The sequence below is a fragment of the Aquarana catesbeiana genome, linkage group LG05, assembly GCF_042186555.1.
Source record: "Aquarana catesbeiana isolate 2022-GZ linkage group LG05, ASM4218655v1, whole genome shotgun sequence".
Lineage (NCBI taxonomy): Eukaryota > Metazoa > Chordata > Amphibia > Anura > Ranidae > Aquarana > Aquarana catesbeiana.
The window spans coordinates 202,728,217-202,740,916 of NC_133328.1; the positions used below are offsets into that span (position 1 = coordinate 202,728,217).

At 39.8% G+C, this 12,700-nt stretch overlaps 1 protein-coding gene across 1 annotated transcript in view; it reads left to right on the forward strand.

Moving 5' to 3' along the window:
- Window positions 1-12,700, forward strand: part of VPS41 (VPS41 subunit of HOPS complex) — a gene marked incomplete in the record, with an annotated part of 438,130 nt that overhangs the window by 163,450 nt on the left and 261,980 nt on the right. Inside the window, 1 exon segment of the mRNA XM_073630486.1 lies at window positions 12,014-12,133. Within this exon segment, the coding sequence (XP_073486587.1) occupies window positions 12,014-12,133 (120 nt within the window).

A 12,700-nucleotide genomic window follows, 5' to 3' on the forward strand; every position in this document is an offset into this window, starting at 1 on the left:
TGGGAGGGCCCCAGCCAGAAGCCACGAGACAAAGTGTCTCACCAAGGGGTCAGAGGACCCCAGCCAGTAGCCAAGAGACAGAGTGTCTCACTGAGGGGTCAGAGGAGCTCCAGTCAAAAGCCTAGAGCTAGAGGGGCTCACTGAGGGGGTAGAGGTGCCCCAGCTAGCAGCTATGAAATGGGAGGTCTCATTCCAGGAGTCAGGTCGGCTTTTATCGGATGTCAAGAGAACCCCAATTCATAGGCCAGAAGTGGGCCCTGCAGCAGAGCACTGTGAATAAAGGCTAAGAGAGCCACGTGATCCAAGAGTTCTGGACAACAGTCAGAAGGACTGGTAAGAGGAGCAGCAGTGCTGTCAACAAGCGAGCCAGGTGCCTCTGCATTTTCATTGTTTGGATTTTGTGTGGAAGAAACCCCCTGCATGGGCAATTAAAGTACATGTGAACTTTCCATTTATTTAATCACTTGCTTATTGGGCACTTAAACCCCCCTTTCTGCCCAGGCCAATTTTCAGCGCTGTCACTCTTTGAATGACAATTACGCGGTCATGCAACACTGTACCTAAATTACATTTTTTATCATTTTTTTCCCCACAAATAAAGCTTTCTTTTGGTGGCATTTAATCACTGCTGGGGTTTTTACTTTTTTGCTAAACAAAAAAATACCAAATTTTGGAAAAAAAAAAAGTTTGATTGTTTGGTAAAAATTTTGCAAACAGGTAATTTTTATCCTTGAGCACTGATGGGCTGCACTGATGGGCTGCACTGATGAGCACTAATAGGCTGCACTAATGGGTACTGGTGGGCACTGATGAGGTGGCATTGATAGGTGGAACTGGGCACTGATTGGCAGCACTGGGCATTGATAGGTGGCACTGGTTGGCAGCACTGATATTCACTGGCAGTTGGCACTGGTGGGCACAGATGTGGCATCGGTTCTCCGTGTGAGGGAAAAAAGGCTGATTACATCACTTGATCAGCTGTCATTGGCTGACTACTGATCACGTAGTAAGGGGTCAGGATCGGCCCTTTACTCCGATCTGTGATCAGCTGAGTCTCACCGACAGCACATGCTCGGGAGGACGTACATGGACGCAATTAAGGCCTGCGCTGTAGTGTGAGAGGGACGGGGGGGGGGGTAGTAAAAGTGGGCTGCCATGCCCTAAAATACAGTCTTGTACTGGCACAACTCCTTGTAAACACACCTACCGCTTGAATTTAATCTCCACAGTGCTACAAGATGTACACTTCCACCGTCTGGCTGCAGTGCCATGTGCTGTAGTACATCCTGCTGAAGTGCAAAAATCTGGATTTAATGGATAAATGCAATTTCAGTCTTTGGATCGGTCGTTTTATCCACACTTCCAGTGTTTTTAACTGATATAACAGGTTCATTGGACGATCCTGACTAGTTATTAGTATTAGACGTAAAGTGGTAACTTTTCAACTCTAGCTGCAAGTATGTAAATGCAGCAACTATGGACATACTGCATAGGGTGAGCCAAGGAAAATGAAGTTTAGAAAGCATTTGGAGGATCAGTCAGTGCTATGTAGGGCTGATTTTTTTTCTTTTTATTGTTGGGTACCTTGCTGCTTTGTCTTGCTGTTCTGGGCAAAATGACTAACATCAATATGCATAATCATAAACTAAAAATACAATTGTGTAACTGCTGCTGCGCAAATGCACCGAAATCTATGCAGAAAATGAATTGATAATGTAGCTGTTTTGAAATATCAATAAGCAGAAAATCTATATATCCCATTAGATGGGGAATAAAACATTAACCACTTGTAGCAGGCTATATAAATTGTGTCCAGTCAACATCCATTAGTTTAGAATTTTTAAATGGATTCTAACAACTCATAAACCATTTCCTATACAACAGCGTGTCCATGTAATGTAGGTTGGTAAACCTGGATAATCATTATAAGTACTTTGCTTCATAATTTATTTAAAGCATCCTTTACATTTAAATGGTCACCTGTCAGATGTATTCTATAGCTTAAGTATATCCCACATGTCCCATTATTAGTTCACAATGTGCAGATCCATGTGTGATTAAAGGGAGCCGATCATAATAGAAAGAAAAATGTTGCCTCCTTTGACTTGATTTTTAATTTTGTAGACCCAGGGACCTTTATCATGATCCCGGCTTTACTACCCCAAGAGCTCAAACTATAGAGATACAAAAAGCAGTGCCAAGCCAAAATAGGATAAGAGTCCAAGGTAATTTTAATTGTTGATAAAAAAAAAAAAAAAGTGCCATAAAAAAAAAAAAAATGGCTTACACATTTTTGGGCAACACCACTCCCCCTTCATTAGGGCTACAAGAATAAGCAATAAACATATCTGCCCAGAGAGTCATTGATTAAAAAAAAAAAACATACAGGACTGGCGTTTAGGCTTCTCTGGTGACAGTGGCATGCCTGTTCAAGGTAAGGGAAAGCAAGATCTGCATGAGATCCCCAGAGTCAGCTTCTTTAAAATCCAAGTTAGCTGTGGCCTCTCCCTAATTTCTATTCTCACAGGTCAATCAGAGATGAGGCTGTCAGTCACAGGCTCTGTGCTGGAGATCCCTCTCCTGTCGCCGTTTTTCTCTTGGTGACAGGACATGTTGTCAGAAGTGATTCATGCTGATAGCAGAGGAACGAAGCAACAGGCAAAAATTATACTTAAGCCTAGTACACACGATCAGATTGTTGGCCAACAGAGCGTCAGACTTTTGTCCGAAGGGCATGTGCCAGGAACTGGTCTTTCATACTAATGGCACACAATTGTCAGTCAACAAACACAAACATAGTGACATACTACCTGGAATTTCAGCTCTTGAGCACAAACCTTTGGGCACCTTCTGCTAATGCCGTGTTTGGTGAGCATTGATTCCGAGCATGCCTGTTTGTACTTTGGACTTTTGTGTGACAGACTTGTGTACACACAATACGAAAATCTGACAACAGACTGTTGTCTGCCGAAAATTTTCCCTGTTGGCGGAAAGTTGGACAACAATTGTCTGATGGAGCGTACTAATGGTTGGTTTTTAGGCAAACAGTCTGCCAACAGACAATTCCCCGGTGAAAATCCGATCGTGTGTACGAGGCTTTACTCTTGAGACAAGTACATAATATAGAGGGATATGCTTTGTTCATATTTCATGTCTGAAGTTTACAACCACTTTAAGTCTTGACACAGTTTACATTGGTCTTCTCCTCTTTATTCCCAGCAGTCAAACAGAGCAGAGGAGAAGCGAGGGGAAGGTAGGCATAAGTAGCTGGAGGATGGCATTGAAGTCAACCTGTTGCTCTACCCTGCGTGGGAAAGGTAAAGGTTTACTATAATGCCTAAAGCTGCACAGAGAACTTTTCTCCACCTGAAAAATGCATACAGAAAATGCACATTAAAACACATAAAAAGTGCCTAAACTGCACCACAATGTCATAGGCACCATCGTCAACTGATAATGCAAAAGTGTGTATTTGTGTGTGGGGATGGGATGGGATGCAGGGGACCGTATCTGCCAATGTGAGTTTTCTTAGATAGTTGCTTTGTTTACTATAAAGAAGGTATAGATCACTTTATCTCAGGGACATATTTAATATGAGATGTCAAGAACAGAGATAAGTGAATCAATCTGTGACTCTGGCAGACTAGGGAGAGTCTGATTCTTTAAACGTGTATTTGGTTTTGAAGAGTCTACACAGAATCATCCAATTTATGAAAAGAGGCAGTCAGGATTGTTGCTGTAAAGGCTGAATCTGTTGTGCATGGTAAAATTCAAAAATCATAGCCGACTGGTGAGGATCATGTTTATCCAAACGGTCAGTCTCCCCTGGCTTTTGAATCTGTTTGCTCCTACCGAGCTGGGAACGATGCAGACATTGCTTGTTGTGGCAATAATAAGGGCACCATGATATTAGTCTACAAAGCAATGCATTATTGGGAGAAAAGTGACACTAAATATTCTTTATTTACCAAAAATAATCCATTCACATCCACTATTTATTGATCCTGTAATCTATTTTGAAATCATTTCTTACTGTGTTTTTCTGCATCCTTGTAACATCCTCCGTGAGCTTCCAAACCTCTCTTTTTTTTTTTTTCTTTTTTTTTCCACTCCTGTTTGGACAAGCAATGCACCTTACTTGTGGTCATATGCACTGCTCTGTGCAGGTTGCACAACCAATAGTCCATAGTCCCTAGTCCATCTCAGCAGTGAGCAAGAGAGGATGGCTTTCCCTCTGTACAGTGGAACCAGGTAGAATGAATGTAGCCACACTCTAACCAGAAGCTGGCACATAACAGCAAAAGGAGATTTGGAGGAGGCTGGGAGCAATAGTATAGTACAAATAGTATAAAGTGTATATATAGTATAAAAATATAACCATATGCAGTATACTTGAATAGCTTATTTTTTAAAACCAGAGTTTAGTGGCTGTCACTTGGTTGCTCTTAAAGTGGTTATAAAGGCAGATATTTTTTTTTTTACCTTACTGCATTCTACAGTATGTGGCAGTGTAAATAAAAAAAATTCTTCTGCATGCAGCTCCCCCGCTGCAACCTGAGAAGAGGAGGATCTGGCCTGCTTTGTGCAAAACCGTTGCACAGAGAAGGTAACTATGACAGGTTTGTTTATATCTGGTGTTTTTGTATAGATGTAACACTCCGTGCTGCTGATAGTGAGCATCCATCAGAATGGTTGCAATAGCAAGTGCTATCCCAGCTCCATCTGAGAACACCAATGCAGAGGAAATATTGTACTTGGAGTTCAGTGGCCAGTAGAGCTACACAATTAATCGCCAAGAATCGTTATCGCGATCTTGACTAAAGTGTTTCACAATTCTTTCTATGCAAAGAATTCTCTCTGCTCTTCCACAGCCCTCAAAAGAAAGGAAGAGAAAAACCCGGCAGTCTGCCATGAAACAAAACATTCTTTATCAGTTGATCTTAAGTATAAACATTGTAACAGTTTGTCAATGGAATAGACTTCCTGTGTAAGTGAAAAAAGTTTAACCACTTAAACACTAAACCTTTTTCTGACATTTGTTGGTTTCAAGTTAAAATCATTTTTTTTTTTTTTTTTTTTTTTTTTTTTTTTGCTAGAAAATTACTTAAAACCCCTAAACATATATCATTTTTTTAGTAGACACCCTAGAGAATAAAATTGTGGTTGTTGCAATATTTTATGTCACACTGTATTTGCGCAGCGGTCTTTCAAATGCAATTTTTTTGGAAAAAATTACTTTAATGAATTAAAAAAATCTAACCAGTAAAGTTAGCCCTTTTTTTTTTTTTTTTTTTTGTATAATGTGAAAGATTTTACGTCGCGAGAATTGTGATCTTTTTATCCTAAGCAAAAAAATTGTGATTCTAATTTTGGCCAGAATCGTGCAGCTCTAGTGGCCGGTATATTTGTACTGTAGATGGTTCACCTTTCAATTTTTAGTAAAAGGGTGAACTTACCCTTTAAATCCTTATCCTTAAAGGGGTTGTAAACACAAGGTTTTTCACCTTAATGCATTCTATGCATTAAGGTGAAAAACCTTCTGTGCTTCAGACCCCCCTTTTTCTTACCTGAGCCCGATCGTTCCAGCAACGAGCACGAGCCCAGCCGCTGTCTCACGTCCTCATTGGATAGATTGATAGCAGCAGGAGCAATTGGCTACCACTGCTGTCAATCAAATCCATTGACACAGGAGCCAGGGGCGGAGCCGAGTCCTACTGTCTGTGTCAATGGATGCAGCATCGGGACTCGTGAGCGCACCCGCACGGGTGAGCCTATGGACAGCGGGGGCACCCGATGAACAGGAGGAGCCAGGAGCGCAGTTGGGGCACCCCAGAAAAGGAGGATCGGGACTGATCTGTGCAAAACCCTTGCACAGAGCAGGTAAGTATGACATATTTGTTTAAAAAAAAAAATTACTTTAAAAAGCCCTCACTGAACCACACCAATCTTAACAACCTACACCCCATCCCCTTACTCCTCTTCTCCTCCAAACTCCTTGAAAGACTGGTCTACAACTGACTGAGCGACTATCTGACTATGAACAATTCTTGATCCCCTTCAGTCCAGATTTCACCCTCAAGACTCTGCGGAAACTGCTCTCCTTAAACCCGCAAACGACCTACTAACAGCTTAAACCAATGGACACTATTCTGTACTACTTCTTCTCCTGGACATCTCTGCTGCCTTAGACACAGTGGCCACCCCCTGCTCCTCAAAAAAACTCTATTTCTTTGGTCTCTGTGACTGTACTCTTCGCTGGTTCTCATCCTACCTATCCCATCGCACCTTCATGTCACTTGCGACTCTACTTCCTCCTCTCCTCTTCCTTTCTGCATCGTGGTCCCTCAAGATTCTGTTTTTGGACCTCTCCTTTTCTCAATCTACACCTCCTCCCTGGGTCAGTTGATTGCCTCCCGTGGCTTTCAATGTCATCTCTACGCTGACGACACCCAAATCTATCTTTCCACCCCCTAGCTCACTCAATGTGTCTCCTCATGCATCACCAACTTACTAACAGACATATCAGCCTGGATGTCACATCACTTCCTAAAACTCAACCAAGCTCATCATATTTCCTCCCCCAAATGCCTCTTTCCCTGATTTCTCTGTCAAAATCAATGGCTCAAATATCAACCTTTCCCCCCACGCCAAGATTCTAGGTGTTATCCTGGACTCTGAACTATTCTTTCGGCCCCACATGCAATCACTGTCCAATCTTGCCAATGTCAACCTCCGCAACATTTCCAAGATACGCCCCTTCCTAACCATTGTCACCACAAAGCTTTTAATCCACTCCCTAGTCATCTCCTGCCTCGAATATTGCAACTTTCTCCTTGCTGGCTTACCTTTAAATAGTCTATCTCCCCTTCAGTCTATCGTGAACGCTGCTGCCAGGCTCATCCACCTTACAAACTGCTCAGCGTCTGCTACTCTTTTCTGCCAATCCCTCCATTGGCTGCCACTCAACCAATGAATTAAATTCAAGATACTAACTGATTTGGGATAGATTGCCAGGTATGGTATGTCACACTATAGATAAACAACAAATAAGTTACAGATCACATTCAAAATATGTTGGCAGATGGTCATGTCAGAAAACATTCCAAGTTTCCTGTTTTAGCCATCTTGGAGAGTTCTTGAAGAGTTCATCACACAAGAGTGAATCCAGGCCTACGTTATATCCTTAAAAAAAAGGGTGAACAAATATGCGTTAACTAAAAAAAGGATTAGCAGCCAGCATAGTTTGTTGATTCATCAAACACACATATAAAGGATCAAAATGCAGCGCTAAAGTAAAACAAAGTTAACAGGTGAATATAATAGTCCATAGAAAAACAATGAAGAGTAGAGATGACGTGAAGCCTCCACCAAACTTCAGTGTGCAAAAGGAAAGCACACCACACCCATGTGCTGCCAATCTGCATACCAGAAAAATATGAAAAACATGCGATGTAATCATATGATGCAAAGGCTCAACAGTAACTCCGAATGGCACACTCCATCATAGACAGCCAGAAAATGGGAAAAGCCAGGTAGTCGCATATCATCAGGACATCAGGATTCACATGAGAAGATGAATGGATTGTGCAGTCACCAGCAGGATAACCCAGTAAGGAGAAAGCAATAATGGTGAAGCCCATATAGGTAAAACACACGCGTTTATTGTAGTCTACTTACGGATAAAAATGTGACTACCTGGCTTTTCCCATTTTCTGGCTGTCTATGATGGAGTGTGCCATTCGGAGTTACTGTTGAGCCTTTGCATCATATGATTACATCGCATGTTTTTCATATTTTTCTGGTATGCAGATTGGCAGCACGTGGGTGTGGTGTGCTTTCCTTTTGCACACTGAAGTTTGGTGGAGGCTTCACGTCATCTCTACTCTTCATTGTTTTTCTATGGACTGTTATATTCACCTGTTAACTTGTTTTACTTTAGCGCTGCATTTTGATCCTTTATACGTTATATCTTTGTAATCAGACTAATTTCTTTATCAGGATGTCAAAGACTTGGTAGATTCTAGAGATTTATTTAACACCAAGGACTCTACACAACTGAAAAGTTTCAGAGGGTGGTGCACTGAAAATGACGTGGTGGCCCAGTAGAAGTGAGTACTGAAATGAACCAAAGGTGACTAGCGTCACCATCTGGAGTCTTCAAGATATTCTTCAACATAAAGTGTCGTTAGCACATCACAAGCTCAATTGATTAGTTATAAGAATAAAAAAAAAAGGTGCAAGACTTCATCTACATGCTTCTCAGACTGTGATTTGAGAATTCCTGCTGTGTAAATTGGAACATTATTGTCTTGGTAAATGGTGCTGTCTTCCGGAAAGAATGTCTGCAACATGGGGTGCACATGGTTGGCCAAAATGTGTACGTAGTTGCTGGTAGTGACTCTACCTTTCAAGGTGATGATGGCACCTGCAAAATACCAAGATATGGCTGGCCAAACCATGATTTTCCGCCATCATGCTTTCTGTTGGCACAAGACAGTCCTGGTCGTAAGCTTTAGACAGTGTTCGCCAAACGTAAACACGTCTGGTGGTTGAGAACAATGTGAAGCTTGATCGGACCATATTAGTCTTCCATTTATCGATAGTCCATGATTTATGGGAGTTGCATCATTCTCTCCTCTTCTGAGCAATATCATCAGTCACTTTGGTAATTGCAGCTCACCCATGAATGTTTTGCTTAAGGAGTTCCCTCCGCACAGTTTTTGTGGACATGGGCTTTGGGAGACTGAGATTGAGCTCTGCAGTTTTCTTATTTCAGGTAAAAATCCTGTGCAATATCCTGGTCAGCTGACCATGTTGACCGTGCTTATGCTTATCAGACAGCATTTCCCCAGAAACTGCATATGCCATCATAACCTTTGCAAATAAATTGTCAACTTCAGTCACAGAGGCACCAGCTAAGGGAGCACCAACAGTTTGCCCTCTTTGAAACTTTCTTTGAAACTGACATGATGCTGTATTACTAGCAGCGCACACAGTAAATTATGAAAGTGAGGCATCCAGCCTGTTAGCTGGATTTCTCATCACACAGCGGAAGCAAAAGAATGTTAAATCACTTCCGATGTCACTTCTGTAATGTTCTCACTTTCACACCTACAAATCATGTGTTTCCATATTTTTGTCCAACCCCCTGGTATATAAATCTAGCTGAAGAGATGGACATGAGTACAAGGTTGAAATTTGGTGTGTGTAATTATCTCTTCAGGCAAGATGGAAATAAAAAAAAGGTGTTCTAATATTAGAATTACCAATTGTTTTTTTTTAACCAATAATTAACGTCCGACAAGTAGCATTAAAGGGCCTTTAATTGTGTTCTAAAGAACTCTCTGCATGCTATGAAAAAGCTTGCTGTTCAAGCAGTGCCCTCCCAGAGAATTCCATAAGCCTTTGTAACACTTTTTTTTTTTTTTTTTTTGTGACAGTTTTATAGTTTAAAAGCTAAAAGTTGTTTTTTTTTGTTTGTTTTTTTTTTTCCTTTTGTCAGTGTAAAATATGGGTTCTCTTCCACTAATTTTCTTCTATCAGTTTGTATTTCTGGAGTTGTAACACTTTAGCAATTTGCATGAAATGTCCTCTGACCATGACCCCTGTGAAATGGAACCAATATTTTAAAACCTTTAGTTCACAAGATCTGACCAAAAGTCATTTGCACAGTAATGATTTTGCTCAGGCACCCATGGGTGTAAGTGCTGTCTACAGTACACCCACAAGATGAGCACAGTTGGACAAAGACAAAATTACAAGATGTTACCCTTGTAGGTCTGCAGTGTTATGTGCTGCATAGAAAATGTGTATCGTTACTTGCTCAAGTGACATTGTGGATTTTAATTGCTGTACTCTGGCACCATCTTGTGGCAAAATTTCATATTTTCACTTTGAGCATCTGCAATTTGTTTTTTCTTCACATACAGAACTGCAACTTCATTTATAGCTTTTTTTTTGTGTTTTTTTTTTTTTTTTTTTTTCCTGGATTTTTAGGTGATATTCTGTCTGTCATTTAAATCACACTTATGATAAAAAATTATAGATCCTTCATTTCTTTGTAAGTGGGCAAACTTACAAAATCTGCAGGGGATCAAATAATTATTTTCCCCACTGTAAATGTACAGAAGATGAGTAAAAGATATTGTACAATATCTTTTGATTGAAAAGCCAAGAAACATAAAAAGCTACTTAATTTAACCAAATATCTCTGAAGACACCATGGCATTCAGGCATCTAGTTGATTTATGCTGTGATGTGTATTTTACTGTATTTCTGTCTAGTGTTATACCTAAGAGTGGAAAAGATGTTCCTCCTTATTGGGACTTTAATCGCCCTAGTGATTGAAGAATCAATCACAATATGCAATATACAAAGTATAATAAGAAAAAAATGTAGAAAAATATATAATTTTATTAAATACATATATTATAAAAGAGGAATCTGTACATGTAAACAAGATAGGTGGCTGAACAACATAAAAGTCAACATGGCATGGCAATGACTATGGTATACTCATAAGTCCCGGATTGCCATGGTTGGGTGATATGACGGATATTTGGTGTGGTCCCTAGACTCCGCCATATCACCCAATCATGGCAGTCCAGGACTTGAGTATAACAGTCTTTGCCATGTTGACTCCTATGTTGTTCAGCCACTTATCTTGTTTACATGTACAGATTCCTTTTTTATAATGTGTGTATTTAATAAAATTATATATTTTTCTACAATTTTTTCTTATACTTTGTGTATCGCATATTGTGATTGATTCTTCAATCACTAGGACCATTAAAGTCCCGTTAAGGGGGAACATCTTTTCCACTTGATTTATGTCATTGGGATGTGGGCCCGCCCCGTAGTTCGACTCTACCTCCAACTTTTCTGCATATACCTAAGAAGCGAGTATATTAGTATGGATTTCAGTAATTAGTCCATTTTCATTTTTTGATAGTGGTGAAGAAATTTAATCTGTCAGCTTTTTATTGCTGTATGTGTCCCAATTGAGAGTACTTCCACTTACTTTTTGCGTGATAGCTATTTTCAAGACAGGAAGTGATGACAAATGGAAAAAAAAAAAAATCTAATAACACAGACTGCAAAATAAAACTTTCAAATGGGTTCACACTTCACTATAAAAGTGTTTGCGTTGTTGTCTGTGATACCATTTGACACCTGTCAGGCACATAGAAGGTGGGTCAAAAGTAATTTGTTACATTACACGCTGAGAATAAAAAGAGTAAAATGTTGACTTGACTTGAATTTTAGTGGTAATAGCCAGCAAAGATTTATTCATGCTGCAATTTTACAAACCACTGTACATGTATGGTGTGAACAGGGCACATAGAAAACTGTTGCATTTGTTTTGAGCCTGTGTTAATCAATGAAGTTCAAAGCTCTGAATTGGGTGACATTGAGGGTTGATTCTGATGTTTTAGGCTGTGAATGTAGCCATTTTTGCACACTTAAAATAATACAGTTGAATATTGGATGTGAGATCTTTTTCATATGCACTAACAGTTCATCTTTCTGGACATGTTTCTTAGAAGCACCTCCTTCTTCTAGGACCAAATAATACACAGAGGTTTTGGACCTAGAAAAAGAGAGTAGACCCCTAAAATCATTTCTGATAAATTAACTTTTGGTGCAAATATAAAGGTATCAATTTTGATGCCTGGATCTGATGTCTGACACAGACACTGATGCCTGCTTGGATGGGGACTGATTGAAAGTTATGGGTGCACTTTTTGACATTTGGAGGAGCATTGACATACGATTGGAAGGTAAACAAGGATTACTTGTTATTATGTAAAGGCATGACAACAAATATATGTAGATGAGGAACAATTGAAATTTGGGTTAAGACTGACAGAATGTATGTTCAGAGCCAGGGCCTAGCTAAAATATTAAACCATTCTTTTTGTGACATAGTTGTGATTATTGGCAAGCTTCCAGACAAAAATAACATCATTATATAGTGTTACAGATTCATGCATTTTATCTCTATTTGTTCTAGTTACTCTTATATGAAAGAACTTGGCTGAACCGATGGAAAACAACCGTCCTACATGAAGGAGAAGGGAATATAACAAACATCAAGTGGAGAGGGAATTTCATTGCTTGGGCCAATAATATGGTAAAATGTGGAAACCTATACATTTCTTATAGGCTTATCTTTTTTCTGTTCAGTTTATAGTATTGAGATGTTTTATTAATGGTATTGATTATCTTTATATACAAACTGCTCATGGTGGCTAAAGAAGACAGCCTAAGTACCTGAATATATCTCAATATATAGAGCTGTGCTAAATGATATATTGTGATTTTGGATTTACTGTGAAAAGTATCTCGCGGTAGAGCTGCTGCTTCTTACAATTCAAATAATTGTAATTTTTACTTTTGGTTTATGCGCATTTCTTTTTTCAAAGTTTTTTTTTTTTTTTTTATTCACCTTAATATCTAGTTTTCTTTTAAAGTGATACTAAAATCTTTGTTATTTTTAAACAAAAACAAAACAAAGGTCATACTTAACTGCTCTGTGTAATGGTTTTGCACAGAGCAGCCCAGATCCTCCCCTTCTCAGGTCCCTCACTTGCGCTCGTGGCCCCTCCCTCCTGAATGCCCCCACAGCAAGCAGCTTGCTATGGGGGCACTCGAGCCTCTGCTCTGTATGTTCATTTAGGCACGGAGCCGCAACTCGACC